Genomic DNA, 22,603 nt, shown 5'->3' with positions numbered 1-22,603 from the left:
TTTCAATTCATACTTGCAGCCGGAGGGCGCTCTGTGCACATTTAGTCCACAAATTAATCTAAAGAAGAACAGGACATTCCAGGAACTAATGACATGTCTTCCAGAGGTTGCTAACCACTTTTCAAGACAATAAATACACGATTGAGACGATGTATACATGCATTGCCTCAGAATTTGCGTCTGAATATCGCTGGCTCCGTGGGCGTGGCCGCATTAGTGGATAATGAGCTGAATCACGGGCGTCTGACATGTGTCTTTTTCATACAGATTACATAAACACAGAATTTTTGTTTTCGATTTGACTTACATGATTTAAATCCTGACATTTCAATGTTTCTTTAGACATAAGTCAAATTTTCAGTGTACACAAATAAAAGAAGATATTCTACAGATTGAAATGTTGTATAACTCTTAATTGTATGTGCAACATTGATGGAGTATTTTGAGTCTCTTTCACACTGGTAAGAAAAAAACCGAGGTGGTATCGCCGGCGTGACCGCCGACCCGAAGGAGTTAACAAACGGCCTTCCTGGATGATACTGGACAGACTGACAGTCTAAAAGTGGAACAGGCAGAATACTTAGGAATGGCTCTCTCCTTTGCTGACGGGACAGGGCTCCACTCCATCCCCTCCACCAAAATATCCACAGGCACGGACACTATTGCCGGCTTACGCACCTGGTCAGATGTGATTGGCTCTGGCTCTGGAGCGATAAACGGCTCAGACATTAGCTCTGGCATCATGGCAGGCTTGGGCTCTTATAGGCTCTGGCTTTCTGTCCAATGGGTTGGTGACTGCGGGTGGCACAAAGTGCGTGGCATGGACTGTGGCATGGTGATCCTCCTCCATCTCGCCAATGGTAAAGGGGGATCCACAATGATACAAGACCCAGTCCACGTATTTCTGGAAGCTCCCTCAAGGTCTGTCTCTGGGCAGGCACACTCTCGTCTCCATGTTGAGACCTGCCCAGAAAAACACAAACAGGCTTTTGTCCTCATAGTGGACCAGATGGTATAGGTCCAGGAAGTCCTGTGTGTGTCTCTCAAGGGAGCGTCCTCCTGGTAAAGGAGGAGGATTCAAACTGCTGCAAGATCTATTAGTGGTTTGTTCTTCTGTCAGTGCATTTGCAAACAAGACGAGGAAATGAGCAGGATCTATTCGCAGCAGTTAGACACTCTATACCTGAAAACAGGAACAGAGCAACCATTTAACCTGACTACAACAGACAATAAACTTAAGAAAACACAAAGCTTAAATACAAACAAGTTACAGGTGCACATGATAATCAAATCAATGAAAAACCATAGAAACTAACAGAAATACAGGAAACTGAACTAAAACATGTTAAACCCACCCAAAACAGAAACAATACATGAATATCCAAAACACAGTGTAAGTGGATGGAACATTTAAAGTATATAAGCATTGGCAGAATACCAGAATTGCCATTAAAATTCTCAAATTAATTAAAATGCTCAAATGGACTGTATAGCAGATTCTACCCCTTAAATTGTAAGCAAGATGTGAATTGTGAATTTCGAAAAGTGAATTTCCAGCTTGAGCTATCTCCTATTGGGCTGATTTGTGGATCTTCAAAAACCACCAATTTGGACATGTATTTAACAGTATGCTGTCGTACACTCTAATTATTTGACACCTCTGTATTACTGGAAATTAAATTTTAAACACTTTTTTAAAAACTGAAAACAGCCTATAGCTCCATTTTAACAATATATAATAGCCTAGATGCATCAGCTAAAATTTTTTTATAAAATAAAGTGCTTTAAGAGGAAATTTTTACTCCAAACCTCTAAGCTGTTATTTTTTCTGTGAAACAAAAATGCTGTTGCTTGCTATTGAAAGAATTCACAAGTTTTATTTTAAAGACGTCACTATCAGAGATTGTGCTACAAATAATCATTACCCATCACTTTGACAGAATGGGTTAGATTGGGATTAATTTCAATCAGTCCTAATTGTATCCATGGTTAAAGCAATGTGTTGCCAGTTCTTGGCCTTTTCTTTTAATATTTCGTAATGTGAAATAGGCAACTGACTCTGTGGTCTTACAATCTGGTCACCTGGCAAATGAATAACATAAATTCTTCAAATGGACTACACTTGAAATCTCTCTTTTATGTCTACAAATCCACACTCATTACTTTAAAACTGTCTCCTTATAGCATCAAATCTGACCCTTTTAGCTTTTTCTAAATTAGTGAAATGCAATAGACAAGATAACTGTGAAAATGAAAACATCTTTAACATCTTTAATCAATATTTGAAGTTCGGGAAACAATGTCTGGGCACCATGAGCTACCACTGTATGGAAAAGTTCTTCTTTTTGTTTTATAGTAATTGGATTTCTACTTAAGGGTGAATAAATGACACATCGTTTTTTTTTCTTTTGTTTTTTTTAAATGGAAAAGTTGGTGTTACCATCAAGTAATGAATCATATAAACATCTTTTGGACTTGCAGGGGGCACTGATGATACATATGATGTGTGTGTGTGTGTGTGTGTTTATATATATATATATATATATATATATATATATATATATATATATATATATATACACACAAACTCATAATACCTGTGTCATATCTTTACAGTGCTCTAGTTACTTGTTAAAAAATATGGTTCAACCATGATGTCACTAACAAGTGACATCACTACTCCCGGAGAATTCAGCGTGGCTCCAGTTTCATGTCTCAATCCTAACACCGCGCGCAGTGCAATCGATGGGATCATTGGGATGAAATGCGTATGACGCATACAGGTTGAGGATTTCCTTCCCACACGAAAGTCTGACGTCTACCCCTCCACACATTTAACTTTGACAACACGCGAAACCTTGTAGTATGGTGGGCACCCGACAGGCTCCTTACACGACTTCGCCTTTGCGCATGATACTGCGGTTCCGACGCCACTTCACGCTCCAACTCACCTTGAAACTCGGTGCTCTCAGATTTTACATGGAGAGCGACGGAGAGGCGACCAATACCCGCCCCGACGCCTCCCCCACTGGCCAATGAATTTCGAGCGGGGGCGGAGCTAACAGCTAAATTGTCATGCTTGGTTTCACGCTGGCATTGCCATCAAGCCGCGTCTGGCTGCCGTGCGCTGGTGCAGGTGCTCTATTTCATCGAGAGAGGATGCGAAAGGAAAGAAGGGGAGGGAAAGAATGAAGGGAACCGTCGGAGAAAAGTATGCAGGGCATGAATAAAAGGGTATCAGCTGCTGACAGTGTGTCTAACATCCAGGGGCTCGGCTAAGAATGATTTATTGAAAGGGGCACTTTGAGATATGATGAGGTTTCTTTCTGGTTGGCAATAGTACTATGATTTGGTATGTGGCCACTTTGATAGCAAGTGTATTCAGCACCAGAGGAACAGCTGCTCAAGGTGAGTTGAAGTGCAATTTATTATATTCAGCCTTAAGTTTGTTGTGAAATATTGCTGAGTTAAAAAAAAAAAAAAATGTGATTGGGTCGTTCTGAGTTTTTTATTTTTTTAATAATATAGCCTGTCTAAATTCTAATTTGGGCATGTAGAATATTTTAAAGTAAAAAGAAGTATAGCAGCTCTGGGTGATTCTGTTTTTATAATTATTTTGGATTATAGTTTTCTCTTTATGCATAAATATTATTGCTATGCCATTGCTTAGTGACATTTCTGTTTAAGTGCTAGTTTTTAAAAGTCATCTTAGCTTGCAAAACGAGGGTTTTAACTGTTGCTTTCTATTCATCCATATTCACCTGTTCTGCAATACTATGAGCAACTTTAGGCTTGTATATACTTCATATTAAGTGTGTTCTATCAAATTAAAGGGACTGATCATTCCAAAATGAACATTTACTGATTTCCTTTCTCTTGTGGGACACAAAAGGATATGTTACAATTCACTTTCATTGCATATTTGTGCTAGCTGAGGCTGTCATTTTGCCTAACATGTCCTTTAGGTTTTGCATGATGACAAAATTGTAATTTTTTGTTTGAACTGTTCATTTGAATTACAATTAAGCTCTGAAAATATACATTGGGGAACTTTAATTACACATCTGAAGGTGTTTTTATTGGGAATATGTATGGTTTGGTGATATACTGTATCAGTCATTTTGTGCTGTGGACTGTTTTAGTTATTCACTTTATGAATATTCTGCCTTCCCAGAACTTCCTCAGATGTCTTTAGCTTTTTAAACATCAGACCACTCTAAAGGAGCCATCATAATTGTAATTCAAGATGTGTTCTGTGAATCTGATCGACCTTCAGTTCAGACTAGTTTAAATAAGTGGTGTGTCTTTATTTCAAATGTTGAGTTCATGGACTCACATAGCCCTGCAATTTTCTAACTCGTCCACTAGAGGGCTGCTAACATATACCAAGGAGCATCCAATCTTGGGTCATATTTTGAGAACTTTTTCATTGCATGCACTATGAATAATTATACATTTCCCAAGTCAAAAGGGACACTATACATGCTTTGATATGTTGCTGTATGTAGAAGATATTAACCATAATTCTTATGTATAAAAAGCAGAATGTGATTATCTTACCTTGCTAAACTTGAGCTGTGTCATCCCCTTAATCTGACAGCAAGATGTATTTCACCTTGCTGTTCTGACTGTGCACTTTGCTACATTCGCTCAGTGTCTCCCTCCTGTGTGTCAGAGCCACGCTGCACTATCCCAGCCCCAATGCAGATCTCTCCCTGCCCTCACCCTCCCATCTCAAGCTGTTAGCTGGCAAACAGGCCCACAATCATCAGCTACAAAACTGGCCAGGTGCCAGATCTATGCTTTGCTGCTCTGTCTAAACAGAGGACTGGGAGGCAGCAGACTGAGAGTCATGAACTGATGCATGGCTCCAGGTAGGCCCTCAAGGCTCAATGCTAGCCGACCGCACTGAACTTGTTGAGACCTTAAGCAGTCCACCCTAGGAACAGACCATCTTCCCTCATGATAAGAGCATGTGCCCTGCATCTGTCCCCTTTTAAACTAGTGTTGTGTCTGTTCAAATGTCAATTTTGGCAGGAGCTCAAATTGATCTTTTTATCTAAATTTAATTTATCTAGATTGACATCAAGGAGGTTTATAATACCTGAGAGAGCTATCAGATATTATTCTCATTCATCTCAAAAGATTTGAGCTAATCATCTGAGCCTTAAATATAATATAATATAATATAATATAATATAATATAATACATATTTATGTTAGCTGAGGCTGTCATTTTGCCTAACATGCCTTTTAGATATATTATATCATGTCCTTGAGCTATCAGATATAGATATAGAGTTTTATATATATATACAGTACAGTCCAAAAGTTTGGACCCACTAAGATTTTTAATGTTTTTAAAAGAAGTTTCGTCTGCTCACCAAGGCTACATTTATTTAATCAAAAATACAGTAAAAAACAGTAATATTGTGAAATATTATTACAATTTAAAATAACTGTTTTCTATTTGAATATATTTCACAAAGTAATTTATTCCTGTGATGCAAAGCTGAATTTTCAGCATCATTACTCCAGTCTTCAGTGTCACATGATCCTTCAGAAATCATTCTAATATGCTGATCTGCTGCTCAAGAAACATTTAATGTGTACAATTGTACAAAATATTTGTATACAATATTTTTTTTTCAGGATTATTTGATGAATAGAAAGTTCAAAAGAACAGTGTTTATCTGAAATCTAATCTTTTGTAACATTATAAATGTCTTTACTGCCACTTTTGATTGATTTAATGCATCCTTGCTGAATAAAAGTATTCATTTCTTTAATTTCTTTTCAAAAAAATAAAAATAAAAATTCTTACTGACCCCAAACTTTTGAACGGTAGTGTATAATGCTACAGAAGCTTTGTATTTCAGATAAATGCTGTTCTTTTGAACTTTCTATTCATCAAGGAATCCTGAAAAAAAAAGTACACAACTGTTTTCAACATTGAAAATAATAATAAATGTTTATTGAGCAGCAAATCAGCATATTAGAATGATTTCTGAAGGATCATGTGACACTGAAGACTGGAGTAACGATGCTGAAAATTCAGCTTTGCCATCACAGGAATAAATTACTTTGTCAAATATATTTAAATAGTACACAGTTATTTTAAATTGTAATAATATTTCACAATATTACTGTTTTTTACTGTATTTTTAATTAAATAAATGTAGCCTTGGTGAGCAGACGAAACTTCTTTTAAAAACATTAAAAATCTGAGTGGTTCCAAACTTTTGGACTGTACTGTATATATATATATATATATATATATGTATACATTTTATATTGTTCAAAAGTATATATATTTGTATAAAAGTATATATATATATATATATATATATATATATATATATATATATATATATATATATATATATTTGTATAAAAGTATATATATATATATAAATTTTTTATGTGCTCACAAAGGCTGCATACATTTGATCAAAAATACAGTAAAAACTGTAATATTGTGAAATATTATTACAATTTAAAACTATTTTCTATTAAATTATATTTTAAAATATATTTAATTTTTGTGATGGCAAAGCTGATTTTTCAGCAGCCATTACACCAGTCTTCAGTGTCACATGATCCTTCAGAAATCATTCCAATATGCTGAGATTATATTATATTAGTGTTGTCAAAAGTACTGACTTCGGTATCAAGTCGGTACTGAAATTTTAAAAATGTGATGCTTTGAGCGCTGTTGAGTGGATTCGTAAACTCCTCTGATTGGCCATTGTGTTGACGCGCTCATCAGATATGTCTGTGACTGGCTACAATGATCAACGCTTCAAAAATTTTGTAAATAGTCATCATTGATGCTCTTCACCGAGAGCTTGCACATATACACATGGGAACGTTTGAAACCAGGTGTCTATCAGCGGACTGGTCTGCGATGTTTTTACGATGTTTTTGAAGTGTTGATCATTGAAGTCAAACACAGACATATCCAATGAGCGCGTCAACACAATGGCCAATCAGAAGTGTTTACGAATCCGCTCAATAGCGCTCAAAGCGATACATTTTTAAAATTTCATTATATTATATTATATTATATTATATTATATTATATTATATTATATTATATTATATTATATTATATTATATTATATTATATTATATTATATTATATTATATACCCTACAATCATTGTTACAGCATCTACCATAAGGGGCTAATGGGCCATGCTAACCAGCCAAAAGTTTGACTCCTCGGTTTGGGCAGACAGGATGTGATTTGAGCTGATGCGGGTACATATGAAATGATGGTGATTTGTTTTAGCAGTTAGCACCTGCTAGCAGCCTAGATTCTGCCGGGTTCTTTAACCCTTAGGCATTGTTGATGTAGCTGCCAGCTGGAAATGGAGAAGCTAAAGAAAGCTTGCTCTGGAGGTTTGTGCTGCAGTCTATGTTTCATAGAAAGCCTGTTAGAGGAGGGCTAGTGGGGGACCTGACAGCTGCTCATTTTAAGCGGTGTTGGATAACATTGGATGTGTTTTCCAACAGTCATCACTTCTGTTTCATCCTCAGGCTGTGATAGCTTGATCCTCATCCGTGGAATGATAAGCATGTAGGATTCTTCCCTGTGGAAAAATTAAAATAGTTTAAATAACAAACAAGCAGCCTGTCATCACATCTGGCTGAATTTTCAACGCAACTCACACGAGCATGTCACTTTCATAGTCGTTTTTGTGTCCTGGTACTACAGATTTCAAAGAAAGAACCCTCAAATTGCTGTATTTCAACTTATTGGCTCTCTTGACCGGTACTTTCAATGTCTTGTAATTATGATTTATAATGTCAGCTATAATCCAGCCAAATCCATGACAGCCTTTCCAATCAAACAATGAAAAACAGCTGACTTGCGCCGATTGCATGGAAAGCTGCAGAATGCGAACCACAGAGGGCACAGCTGAGGCAGCCAATTTCCAAATGCATTTTGTTGGGTCCAGTGATTCTGAGTGAGGGGAAATGCTTTGGGCTATAAAGAACAAAGTGGAATTACAACTATTAGAACACATACACTTTTAACTTTTTTTATAGTTACTTTTTATTTGTTTTTATGGGCTTTTGCATTTATATGACAAAAAAGTAGTAAGCAATAGGGAAAAAGTAAGAAAGCTGGACTCAAACCTGCCATGTTCAAACTTAACAAACAAACAAATGAATAAAATAATTTCTTAATCAGTATTTTGTCTTGTTTTCCAGTAAAAATATCTAAACTTTCTTTAAACAAGATTAATTTACTTGGGAAGCAAAGTTGCTTAAGACATTAAAACTTTTTGTCCTTTCACAGACAAGTTTTAGATTAAGCCAACAGTAGGCTTTAGTTAAATTGTGACATTTAAGTAGCTTTTATTAATGTGCCTTAGAAAAAAACATTACTGATGTGCATCTTAAAGGTGCCATTGAACGTTTTTTTACAAGATGTAATATAAGTCTAAGCTGTCCCCTGAATGTGTCTGTGAAGTTTCAGCTCAAAATACCCCATAGATTTTTTTAAATTAATTTTTTTAACTGCCTATTTTGGGGCATCATTAACTATGCGCCGATTCAGGGGCTGCTGGCCCTTTAAATCTCATGCTCCCTGCCCATCGAGCTCGTGACTCTATAATACAGTGCATTTACAAAGTTCACACAGCTAATATAACCCTCAAATGGATCTTTACAAGATGTTCGTCATGTATGCTGCATGCATGCTTCGGGTCATGTGAGTATAGTATTTATTTGGGTGTTTATATTTGATTCTGAATGAGTTTGATGGTACTCCGTGGCTAAAGCTAACATTACACACTGTTGGAGAGATTTATAAAGAATGAAGTTGTGTTTATGAATTATACAGACTGCAAGTGTTTAAAAATGAAAATAACGACAGTCTTGTTTCTGTGAATATAGTAAGAAACGATGGTAACTTTAACCAACAGTAGCCTACATTAGCAACATGCTAACGAAACATTTAGAAAGACAATTTACAAATATCACTAAAAATATCATCATATCATGGATCATGTCAGTTATTATTGCTCCATCTGCCATTTTTCGCTATTGTCCTTGCTTGCTTACCTAGTCTGATGATTCAGCTGTGCACAGATCCAGACGTTAATACTGGCTGCCCTTGTGTAATGCCTTGAATATGGGCTGGCATATGCAAATATTGGGGGCGTACATATTAATGATCCCGACTGTTACGTAACAGTCGGTGTTATGTTGAGATTCGCCTGTTTTTCGGAGGTCTTTTAAACAAATGAGATTTATATAAGAAGGAGGAAACAATGGAGTTTGAGACTCACTGTATGTCATTTCCATGTACTGAACTCTTGTTATTCAACTATGCCAATATAAATTCAATATTTAATTCTAGGGCACCTTTAAGACTAAACAATGAAGAGATTCAGTCAGTGCAAGTTACTTTCAGATGAGTCACCTCAAACATGCATTTTAGTCTGGGATAGACTTAAGCCTTGTCTCTGAATCTGGGCATTTCTCTTAAATAAAGTTTATTTTCCTTATGGCAGTGGCTATGTGCACTAAGTGCTAACTTTTTCTGCAGCAGTTTGTTTCTGCTATAAAGAAGTGATATTGCCATCTAAGGTCAGGTAATATATCTTGTGCGTTTTGCCCTTACTCACTCAAACTTGTCAAAAAGGCTACTTTACGTGAACGCGAGTGCATTAGCAGGTAGTTGCTGAATTGCAGGTGTTTGATTTAAGAGATGAGGTCATGACTGCAGCCGGTGATGAGGCCGAAACCAGCACATCCAGTACAAGTAGACTTACTTAATTTTAATTCAGTTATATTTAATATATGCAGTAGGTTGTGAATCATCATGTTTTGTCGCATTTGCATTCAGGATATCTTGTTCAGTTTTAAACAGGAAAAAACTGACAAAAATCTTCAAATAGCTCTCCAGCACCGTAGACTCTGAAGAGAATGTCTTATCTCTGTCTGTGGCTGGATTCCATTTCTACTTTCTCAGCATTTCAAAGGCAGTTTCCTGTCTCTGATACTCTCCCTCTCCTTAACACTCTCAGTCTAGTCCGTCACCACAGCCAGTACAAACCATGTGCCTGAGCAGACTTCCTGCTGAAGCAATGGAAGAGTTTGTCTCATTCAGAAATTTGTGGGTACAGCCTTTCAGCACTGGATGTTTCTATTATCCACAGACTCGTTTCTGTCTTAATATGTCTAATAAGTTACAGACTCTGTTGTTCCTTGCTGTAGTCTTGTTGTGTTTTCCCTGAATACATTAAAGGTCCCGTTCTTCGTGATCCCATGTTTCAAACTTTAGTTAGTGTGTAATGTTGTTAGAGTATAAATAAAATCTGTAAAATTTTAAAGCTCAAAGTTCAATGCCAAGCGAGATATTTTATTTAACAGAAGTCGCCTACATCGAACGGCCAGTTTGGACTACATCCCTCTACTTCCTTCTTTAATGACGTCACTAAAACAGTTTTTTGACTAACCTCCGCCCACAGGAATACACAAGAGTTGCGTTTGTAGAGTGTGTTTGTCGCCATGTCGTCGAAACGCTGTTATTTTCATCCCGCAGTCCAATCACCGGGTCTGATTCTGGCTCAAATTGATAGGGTAAAATTAAAGAAATGTTTACAATAACACTGAGCGCGTGCATCTCCACGTTATGGTAAGAGGCGTGACCTTTCCGGGCAAGGTTCGCTAAGCTGCTGTCGAATCACAACACAGGAACCGCTGGCACAATCAGAACTCGTTACGTATTTCTGAAGGAGGGACTTCATAGAACAAGGAAGTCATCAGCCCGTTTTTATGACGGTGGAAACAGCGGTATACAGATAAGTAAATTATGTGAAAAATACTGTGTTTTTTTACACGCGAAACATGAACACATGTTATATTGCACACTATAAACAATCAAAGCTTCAAAAAACCATGAAAAACGGGACCTTTAATCTATATTGGGCTTCAGTACTTTGGGCTGTTATCTCATTTTTCTCTAGCCTAGTATTTTTTGTACCATTTTGTAATGTAAAAAATGTAACTAACATATTTAGTTTGTGCTGTAAAACATTGCATTAGTTCTATAAAAATAATGTTGTAATGTATAAAATAATATTTTTCTAATGTTAGAACTTAAATGTTTATTGATAAAGTATTTTGTATACATTATTGCCTACTATATTATATATTTACATTTTTTAAACCCTGGTCTTCTAAGATTTTTCTTAATATCTTCCTCAGTGAAATCACTCACCACTCACATACTCTAGATACCCCATGAACCTTGAGTGCTCTAGCATCAATTTTTCACCAAAGGCAGGCCTGTGTCCCGATTGATGTGGATAGGAAGTAACAGGCCACCGCTGGCCCAGGGCGAAGGACTTGTTCCATAAAAGTCACTAACCCTTATATGTCAATCAGCTGGTATTTGGGCCAGCATTGACTCAGATCCCCCTCCCACAAATACAGTCTTACTCTGTCTGATAGATGCATGCAAGACAACACTAGTGGAAGCTGTTCCATATATAGATACCTTCAAAAAAGCCCTGTGGAGTTCAGTTAATTATGCATGACTTATCTCTGGCGTTAAAGTAAAGAAAGTATGTTTCTAATTCAAGCTCATCAACACATGAAAAACGCATGTTAGAGAACATGCCAGATCACTGTTTTATTCATGACACTCACTGACTCCATTTAAGTGCCATTAAAGATCTAGATTTTAAACAATGATGTAAATCTATCAAATTTACATTTATGCATAGTACAAAGCATAGTATGTTGAAAAGAGTATGCCAAATATCCCCGGATGGTCTGCTATTTCCGGTAGATTTTCGAAGTGTGGATCCGTGCACACTATAAAGGCTATATTGCCCACAACCCATTGCGCGTTGGACGAAGATTCAGTTCAGAACTACAAAAACGAGTAAAAAGTGTTAAAAAACTCCAAAACATGGCGGATATGCACGATCAACTCTGAGAGGTTTAAGTGACTAATAATCAGTTCAGCTTGATAGAAAATATTTATTTAATGTTATCTGTGTTATTTTTCATCTGCAAATACCAATGTGGACTTTTATAAAGATCCAATTGGCCATTAACTTTTAAATGCATCATTATACATTAATATGAAGAGAGTTCTCCACATGAAAGACCCACGACTGCAGATCAACGTAGTACTGCATTTCTTTCCGATACGGTAGGAAATTAGCTAAATGAAATGTGGAGGATGTAAGATGATTGACAGGCCAGTTTATGGTGACAGGATGCGACAGAGAGAAAAGACGCAATTGTATGATGTGATAGTACATCCCAAAGCGTATCTACTCTTTTGCTACACACTCAAAAGTAAGTACTTTTTGTTCACAGAAAGAGTACATACATTTAGGGTGTAGTATAAGTAGGCGAATTGGGACGCAGCATGAATGTTTCTATTGCAACTGGAGCTTCTAAGTAGCTCTGATGCAATGACTTTACCAATTGGCGATTGGCTCTTTTATTTAGAGGGCGGGACTTATTTCTCCTTACTGCGCGTTGCACTTTCTCCCATTCATAATAATTTGAGTGCACCATCTTTGTGTATCTAAAGTCTTTCAGTTATATTCAATGGCACTTTGACATTGCTACCAACACTTCAAGAACCTTGTTTACCTTTTTTACCTTTTCTTTAGTTTATTTTATGTATCGTCCACAGTGGGAATGGAAGAACTGGGTTTTTTGTGTTTAGTCAGTGGAAATCAACCTCTTGGTCTAAGTACAGCTTAACGTCTGGTTTAGCACTTTGGAAATCACTGAGCAAAAAGTCTTTGATCTTTTAAGAATTGAGAGCATGGGCCTATTGATCGATACACTCTCATTGCTCTTGTTTAGATCTACATCTGTGATGTGGCCACGGCGTACAGGACACCAAAAGGACTGAAGAACCTTGTTTCTGTGTCGTTTGTGGATGCTTAATTGCTTGAAGCAGTGATATCTTGAAACACTTCTTGATTTCAGAAACACAAATGTCCCTTTTGATTGGCACAAATGGAAATTATGACAATCAAGGACGCTTGGTAGATTGTACTCCAGCGGTGTGGTATGTGCTGTCTAATAGGGGAGTGATGCTGGGTGGGGGCGTTTAGTCTGACTCGGCGTCAGAGGGAGCAGAGGAAGAATCATGATCCAGCATGTAGTTGAGGAAAAATAAATTTCTTAGTGGCTCAGAGTTTGAGTCAGTGTAATATTAGGAAACATTTGGGGTTTGTGCAGTTTGAAAAATTATTGGGTTTGGTACAGTACTGTTGAAAAGTTTGGAGACAGTATTTTTTTGTGAAAGAAATTAATATTTTTATTCTTTATAAAAGATTTTTTTTAATCTCAAATAAATACTGCTTTGTTGACCTTTCCATTAGCTCTGCATTAGCTGGTTGTGGTACACATACAAAGATGACATCTTCAGTTTTTCAGGTTATGATGTAGGCTATCTGAATGTCTCTGGGGTGTGTGTAGTAATCCCAAAAGGAGACATGTGAATGCAGAATGAACGATAGCAAGCAACTTTAATGAACAAGATATGTCAGGTCCTACACATGAATATAACATTAACACAAGAAAATGAACAGAAGGAACAAAGGGATTAAATACACAGGGCTAGATGATTAACGAGACAAGGAACAGGTGTGTAACAGACACAATGAAGAGACAGGGACAATGAGAATCATGTCCGTTTGTTTTGCTTAATTTAAAAAAAAAAAGTGATAAAGAACTAAAGAAAGCATGCAGTATTTTTATTGGCATATTAAAAAGAATCTTAACATTGACAAAACATTGGTAACATTAAACATACATACGCATTTTCACAAATACACACAGTAAAATAAAATAATATAAAATTATATTAAAGTAATGTCTATAATAATATGAAATAAATATTTTAAAGGCACAATATGTAACTTTTCACCACTAGAGGTCGCCCATTCAAAACAAAGGCGTAGCTTGATGATGCCGAGATTGAGCGTGGAATCATAGGAGATGTTGTCTTCACCTCATAGCCGGTGGAAAATAATCGGGACCGGACTTGGGTAGAAATCATGTCCGTGGATGAGATTATTAATGTTACTGTAGTATGAAGCAGTGCAGGGCCGAGTGCTGTGCAAGCGGAACGAGGCCACTGGAGAGATTGATAATGAGCGATGAGCACGACACACGCCTCGACAATAGCAGAACTTTTATTATGCCTTAGTCGCCACTTCTGCTTCTTCCGGTCAAGTGTATGTGGGGTAAAGCAGCACTGTTTATCATATTAGATACATTTGAGTATGTTGAAAGTTATGTTATAAAGTTACTCTGTGTGTTTGCTCGGCAGCTACTATGAGACACTTTTTGCACACTGCAGTAAGCCTGATCGATATTAGAATATCATACTAATAAATGCTGGATGGCTTATGTTGTTAAATGGCATGCAATTAATATTAAAACATATTGTATGATGGAGAGAATGCTGTATTACTGTTACTAAAAGTAAAGCTGCATCTGATTATGTTATATGTTAGCCACTTGACAAAATAGTGTTGTCTCTGAGGCATGATAAAGAACATGGTACTCGCTAAAAATCAAGAAAATGAGATTCAAACAATAGGCCTAAGACTAAAAGTGTTGAGCTATATAACAATGATTAGTTTTCTGGGTAACACTTTACTTGAAGGGGTGTGCATAAGACTGACATGACACCTTCATAATCTTGACATGACACGTGTCATGAATATGAAGGAGGTTTTATGCATGTTTATGACAACTGTCATTAAATGTCATTCGCTCAATTATGTCATTTTTAATGCAAAGATGACATTGTTTGAGATGTCTTTGTTACGACAACTTGACATAAACCAACACATCATAACCTGTCAGTGTCTTTGTCATGACAACTTGACATTAGCAAAACATCATAACCTGTCATAAACATGACATAGCAGATTAATTATCAAACTTAAAAAAACTACTTAGCTTTATGGGTTAACATTACATTACATTATTTTGGTAACACTTCAGTATAGGGAACACATTTATAAACGATTAACTATGACTTTTCCCTCAATAAACTCTTAATTTACTGCTTATAATAGTTAATTGTTAGGTTTAGGTATTGGGTAGGATTAAGAATCTAGAATAAGATCATGCAGAATAAGGCATTAATATGTGCTTTATAAGTATTAATAAATAGCCAATATTTTAGCCATATGAATGCTAATAGTAATAAGCAACTAGTTAAAAGACCCTAAAATAAAGTGTTACCATTATTTTATAACAGTGTCATCTTTTTTACGAAATTTGAAATTGTCTATTATCTGACCTTCTGTTGGAGGAAACTTAAAAAAAAAAAAAAAAAAAAAAATTATTAATTTGTTTTAATAAACATTTTATTAAAAATAAAATGACGCTGTTATAAAATTATTTGTCAGAGTATTGTCACTTAATGACATTTTAATGACAAGTTCAATTTGTACCACTGTACTTGAGCTCAAGATACATATTTATGACACTGTTATAATGGCCTCATGACAGCCATTGTCAAAACCAACGACATGACAGTTTAATGTAATGTTAACCCATTAAGCTAAATTATGTCAAGTTGTCATGACAAAGACACTGACAGGTTATGATGTATTGGTTTATGTCAAGTTGTCATAACTCGGACATCTTAAATAATGTCATCTTTGCATTAAAAATGACATAATTGACCGAATGACACTTAATGACAGTTGTCATAAACATTCATAAAACCTCCTTCATATTCATGACATGTGTCATGTCAAGATTATGAAGGTGTCATGTCAGTCTTATGCACACCCCTTCAAGTAAAGTGTTACCGTTTTCTGTCTATGTATCCAATCAATTGTTCCTTTGTCTAATAAAACACATAATATATTAAGCATATTTGGTGTTTCCATGGAACATGTTGAATCGGCCGAAAAAAAACGACGAGGACCAACTTCAGCCGATGGTGCGGAACACACTGAGAAAACTTAGTCGGCCGACGAAGAAAAACTGCCTGACGGCCAACCATCTTGGCTTGGTGTGTTCCTGCCTTAAGTTTTCTCAGTGTGTTCTGCACAGTCGGCTGAAGTTGGTCCTCGTCGGCATTTTTCGGCCGATTCAACATGTTGAATCGGCATCAGAGCTTGTCGGTCCGTCGGGTCATGTGATCATTCTGATTGGCTGTTCAGCTACTGCCACCTTCTGGTAGGGAAAGGTATTTATTCTTACGCAGGTGAAGAACGGACGTGCTACTTGGCCGTCGGTTGTCAAGCGTCGGTTTGGTGTGTCAGGGCAACTTTGGACCCAGACGTTGCTGACGTGAGCTAACCCCAGTCTGCTTTCGTCGCAGCTAGTTCGTCAGCGTCGGCTTGGTGTGTTCCTGCCTTAAAAAAATCACGTTCTCGATTTCATCACCCACATGATCTAATTCCTAAATGACAACGATTCGCCCGGGTGTACTAAACCTTTGACAAAAATAAAATTGTGACATTCAAATCTGCGTTCGTGCGCTGCCGTTGATCTAGAGAGAGTTGTCATGTTTAGATATAAACAGCTTCACAAACAATCTTGTCAAACACAGTATAATTTCTGTTACTAATATTCCAATTATCACAGAAGCATACAAAAGTGTATTATTCAGATAAATGCTTATGTATACGTTACAGATCAAAATAGTATAAATCAACTTTTGAAAGTGCTTCTAATAACCACTGTATCAATTGCATTGTTACGCCACTAGGTGGCAACAAATTATTGTTAAAAATGTATCTATCACTGAATCATTCTTTTTGAAACAAATGAAGTCTTTATGAATCCAAATTACAAAAAATTTGTGGTAACACTTTACTATAAGGTTAATTTGTTAACATTAGTTAATGTATTAACTAGCATGAACTAACCATAAACAATATATTTGTTACTGTATTTGTTAATCTTTGTAAATGTTAGTTAATAAAAATACAGCTGTTCATAGTTTTTTCATTTTACCTCACAGTGCATTAACAAATGTTAAAAAATACAACTCTTGAGAATGTTATAAAAAATAATAGATGTTATTTTTGTCAAGGTCCAGCTGGTGCAATTATTTTATTTAATAAGAGCGAGTTTTAGGTCATTTAACTCATCTCATACTATACCTCATACCTCTAAACAACAGTTATGATTAGAGGATAAAGAAAAGAGGACAAGATATGACATGGTTAATTTGTACGTCATTGTAATGTAATTGTAATGTTCAATCTTTGTTTAACATTAATGGCAATTTTTTCCAAGTCTTCATTTGAATTTTTTTTTAAATATCGCAATAAATATCGTATTGAGGTATTATCGTATCTTGAGATTTTGATATCGTTACATCCCTAGTAAGTACACAAGTCAACAAAATATATAACATTGTTCACATGGTTTTTGGATATTTAAATCCAAAAATCTTACATATTGTACCTTTAATAGGTTGTGACATTTGTGATGTTATGTTGTAGGCTATTTATTGTGCATTGGCCGCTACTACTTATAATATGCTCGGACGGTCAGTTGAGCAACAAGATCACTGCACATCTCAGTTCTCCTTCCGAGTTCGTTCTTGGAATTTAGAATTGAGAGAAAGCCCATCTAAACAAGACAATAGGTATGTTTGACTTGTGCTTTGTTTTGAATTTATTTACACAAAATAGTACAGAATTTTAATATTGGTGCATCCCTAATGAGGAGTGGTACTTCTGTCCAGTGAGATTTCAGTGTGGGTGGAACTACTCAGCTTGAGGCTGCATAAATAGAAACCATTGCTGATTAGGACAAAAACTTAGTTAGCAGAAGAAGAAATACATTTTATCATTTGTCGTGTTATCACTTAATTTTTGTTTAGGACACAGTGTAACAGCACACTATCATCAGCCATGACAACAACATCACTATCATCAGTCAGAGACAGAGATGCCAGACTGCATGTACATTTTAAGATCCCGCTGTATCATGTGCGTCAGGACAGGCTGCTGGACTTCACAATGAATTGACAGAGATGTAGAGAGCGTGTGTGAGTATGCGGCTTTGCTGACGCGCGTGGGCCCGGCAGGCAGCCAGGCAGCATGCTGATCGTCTCTCCCCCCGCCTCCTGACTGGACCACTTCCCCTCACGTCTCATTTTTCAGCTGTCCATTGATGCAATGCACTCGGCTTCCTCCCGCCCGGCTCCACCGCGTCCATTAAACATTCATACTCTGGCCATAAGATATTCAGTACTGTACCCCACACTATAAAAAAATTATTTTAACTGTAAAAGTCTGTAAAAATGCTACAGTAAACCCCTGTTAATTGGTTAACAGTAAGTTCCTTTAATGTATATAGGAAGCTAACCTTACATTTCATGTAACTTTACAGTAAAATACTGTTAAATGTACTGTTTTTTTTTTTGGAAGTAAAAAAAAGGATAAACCATCTTAAAATTTACAGTGAAAAGATGATTTTAATAATTATGTTTATGTACATTACTCTCAAAAAAATAACTCTTTGAACGAACATAAAAAAATCATGGAAAGGATTCCCACATGATTAAGTTGCTTTATTTCAGCATTATGCAATTCTGTTATTCCAATTTAATGTACTTACGTTGGGTCAACTTAATTTATTAAGGTTGATTCAACTCATTTACTATGGTTGGGTACAGCTTAATTTAATAGTGCCCAACTAATTTGCAAATTTTTTTGAAAATAAATAAAAAGCAATTAATAAATAATAAATTGTTTTCATATACATTGATTTTTACAATTTATTCTTCTTGGTTAATTTTGTGATTTATATAACATTTGTTATGTTCTGTGTTTACAAATCTAGATGTGATACTGGATTCATCCTAAACTGCCTTAACCAAAAACATTGTAAAGCCTAAATTGATCATAAGTCCATTAGTGGCAATGGTTTTATAATCAACATAGGCTTACAATGCTATTGGGAAATGCAACCCAGAGCACTACCACAGTGATTACTTTCTTATTAAAGTAATTTGAAAGTTTGTTAGCAGGTCCTCAACCCAAGCACAAGTGCAACAATTCACCACAATGGTAACCCTAAAACTATTAATTAACAGAAACTTTTAAATACCAACATAATAGAACAGTAAACATTAAAAAGTCTTTCCTTTTTCTCATCTTCCTAAAAACTGCTTAAAATAACACTTTATTTCAACATTTACACTCCTAGTTCAGCCCCTTTGCAAAGCATGATGGGTAGTGAAAATCCTGTTTGATTGAGTCCTGGTTGGGTTTACTTGATTTAAACATGTTATTCCAATATGAAAACATCAAGTTAAGTCAAAGAGTAATCGTTTCAAGTCAATTTAACATGAATTACATTTAAACCAGAAACCTGATATAATGGTGTTGAATCAAAATAAATTGTTTAAATAAACTGAACAGCATCAAAAAAATCTTTTTTTGAGTGTAGGGATTTATGCTACATTTTAAATGGGTCATGTGTGTTACCATTTTCTCTTTACCCCTGTTTTATTTTGGTACACTAAACGTTAAAGATACAAAACTGATTTTAGTAGCAGCATAGCCTTGCTAATTCAGCAGAAAGGGGCTTTTGGAATTACAGATTAAAATGTTTTTTTTTTTTTTTTTGTAAATTACATATTTTTTACATTCACAGGTTGTACTGTAAATATGTTTACATTTTTGCTGTATTTTTCCAGATTTATTCTGGCAACTACAGCTGCCAGTAATCCTCTGTAAAAACGGCAGGATCTTTTTTTTTTTTTTAACAGTGCAGGCTCTCTGCCCAGGAAACTCTCCTTCTCCTTGTCGCCGCCCCTCTCGCTTTTCTCCCTAGCCCTCGTTTTCCTATCCTCCACCACCATCCTTCAGAAGGCAATCAATTTTGAGCCAGCTCTATCTGTACATCCATCTCTCTCAATCTGTCTGGCCGCGCTATAGATCTGTTAAAATTAGATTCATCATTCGCCACAAGTCCACGTGTTTGCTCACTGAGAGTACTGCGGTGGAGGCCTGGTACGTGACGTGACGCAGGCGGGGTGCTGACTGGCTGTGATGAGTCAGGCCCTCCTTAGTCTCGCATAGCCAGAACTTCAGACTGACGGCAGACGGTCTGGACTCCATAGCAGCTTTCACTTGCCAGGGACGCCCAGAGGCCATCTGACTGACATATAAAGCTATCACAGTTTGTTTTGTTTCACATAATTTTTAGGGGTGTGAAAATGTAACGCCGATGTCCCTACAAAAACAGACTGGTGTTTATTTTAAAGAGTCTATTTCACAAACTTCACATACTTCACATACTTTTGAAAATCCATAATTTTGAAGACTCTGATAAGCACTCATTGTCAAAGTTGTAAACATAACGGCTTTCTTCTTCCATGAGGGGGTTTGGCATCACAGCATCTTTGTTTCCAGGTAGAATTCAACCACTCAAGGTGATGATACACTGGGCAACTTTTTGAGCAATGCCTACAAATTGGGCTACAAATTTCTATCTGGATACTTTAGATCGAAATTTGTTGCCCATTTTCAATGGGAAAATGCCCAAGCAACATCACCTGGCAACATTGCTCAAAAAGTTGCCCCGTGTATCATTACCTTCAGATGACGAATTCAAAACTCCTGAAGTGTTTCCAATTTTGTGAGCCATATGCATCAGATGTTCAGCCAACGATCCGTGGGTGTGAGGCTAGGACCTCCTGAGCTGTCTCCTCTTCTCCTCCTTGTGGCATGGTGCCCAACTTCAATCAACTTTCTCCTTCAAATTCAAACTATCCACCCTTCCACACCAATCGTATCTAACAAGCCTATCACCCCTCCACTCAGAGGTCAGCCAGACCATAATAATGGATAAAGGAAAATTCTGGGTTCAATACCAGTCAAATTAAGCTAGTGTTTAGAGTATACATTAGTTTTTTAATGAACTCTTTAGTGTATGCATACATCCGAACACATAGCCTTTCAATGTATACTCCAATTCAGGGGTGTCCAACCCTGGTCCTGGAGGGCTACTGCCCTGCAGATTTTAGCTGCAACACGAATCAAACACACCTGAACCAGCAAATCATGGTGTTCAGTTGCCTGGAAAATCCAGCCTCACCACTGGACCAGTGGATGAGTCTGGTCGGCCATTGAATCAATTCGATTTCTAGGGCGGAGCAAATCCGAGCAAACAGGAAGCGGAGTAAACCAATCAGAGAAGGGTGGATATGACATTGGCAAAGCGATAAGAGAGTCAACACCGAAAAGTAAATAATTAATGTGTTTTTGGTCATTTAAAACTGAATTCATGGCTGAATAGAACAAACTCTCGGGTCTCGCGTGCGCAATCTTTGTTGATATTGAAGGGACTTTCGCCGCACTAGAGTGACGCTGTTTGCGTCACTGAAATAAACTAATTTGATTGCACGGTACGGTTTGGAGTTGACTTGAGGTGCGACGGAGGGCGGACTGACCAGACTGATATATCTTGTAGAAGATATATCATTCTGGACTTGCCAGGCAAGGTGTTCAGGGCTGCTTGTGTGTTGGAGCAAGATTGGAACTGAAATCTGCAGGGCGAAGCCTGCAACCTTTAGCCAAAAAAGCGCAACGGCTAAAGCTAACGCTCTGCCCCTCGCGGTATGCAGGGAAGGAGACCAGAGGCTCTGTTTTGAATGGAAGTCAACGGATGAGAGGCTTCACTATGCTGATTAAACAGCTTTTGTGGGGAAATAGCTAATCATTTAATTAATGGACAGCCTGTTTGCCAATCTTCAAAATGTTTTACACTAAACAATACTTTCGTTGAGAACTATATGTAGATTTTAGCTTGATAAAAATGTATTTTTTCAGAGAAGGCAGACTAGGTAATGTTGTGACTGACGTCACTGCTATTACACGATTGCTATTAATGATTAAGTTAGCTGTTACGCTTTCTCCAATGGTAAGAGATACAGACCCTCTTATCTCCCCATTATATACAATCTCTAGCCCTCCAGGAGCAGGGTTGGACACCCCTACTCCAATTGATAGCATGTGCAAACACAAAAACTTAACACATACACTCTAGAAGTTTCATCCTTGTCCAGTGTCTGCTCTGTTACTCTCCAGAAGTTATAAGCGGTCAAATGTATTTGTACTCATGTAAACTAGGGTTGCCTGTATCTTGTAAACCACCTCACACAGATGCTTATAAATTGCTATTGTCTCCTCCAGTAGTTTTGTTCCGTCTCATCTTTCTTTTTCAGCTGTGAAACAACGGGTCAGCCAGCATTGGAAAAAAAATGGCAAATGTGCAAGCTGAGTGTAAAGCTGAACATAAACAGGATGCACAGTTAGAAAAATCTGGCTATGCATGTAGAGTTCATACTATGCTGATGAGGAAATTTACACCATGCACACTGTGCACATACTCAAGCATAAAACCGAAATATACTTTGATATATTGTACTTCAAGCAAAAAGCTGGTGTGATGTCAGTTAGAACAAAATCTAAGTTTGTTAGTTTTGGGAGTTCGAAACAGCTTGCCAAATCAAAATTTTCGGAAAAGTTCACTCTGGTTGATGTGCTCTGAGGCTCCGCCTTCTTTGATGTGGAAATCTTCTCTGGTTAATTTCTTCTGTTCAGTCCATC

General features: G+C 36.9%; 1 protein-coding gene across 10 annotated transcripts in view; it reads left to right on the top strand.

The window, feature by feature from the left end:
* The first annotated feature begins 2,593 nt into the window (after positions 1-2,593).
* Positions 2,594-22,603, top strand: part of igsf9bb (immunoglobulin superfamily, member 9Bb) — a 144,473-nt gene continuing 124,463 nt past the window's right edge. For 5 of the 10 annotated variants that reach the window (XR_007181259.1, XR_007181258.1, XR_007181257.1 and 2 more), the window contains exon 1: positions 2,594-3,408. Coding sequence is in view for 7 of the 10 variants with exons in the window: in XM_048166202.1 (XP_048022159.1) it covers positions 3,345-3,408 (64 nt within the window). In the remaining 3 variants the exon portion in view is untranslated. The remainder of the gene's footprint in view (positions 3,409-22,603) is intronic. The other 5 variants (XM_048166206.1, XM_048166205.1, XM_048166204.1 and 2 more) reach the window with 1 other exon arrangement.

Source organism: Megalobrama amblycephala, linkage group LG18 (genome assembly GCF_018812025.1).
Source record: "Megalobrama amblycephala isolate DHTTF-2021 linkage group LG18, ASM1881202v1, whole genome shotgun sequence".
Lineage (NCBI taxonomy): Eukaryota > Metazoa > Chordata > Actinopteri > Cypriniformes > Xenocyprididae > Megalobrama > Megalobrama amblycephala.
Note: the sequence above shows the minus strand (reverse complement) of the source record. Positions and strands in the feature narration are given on the sequence as shown.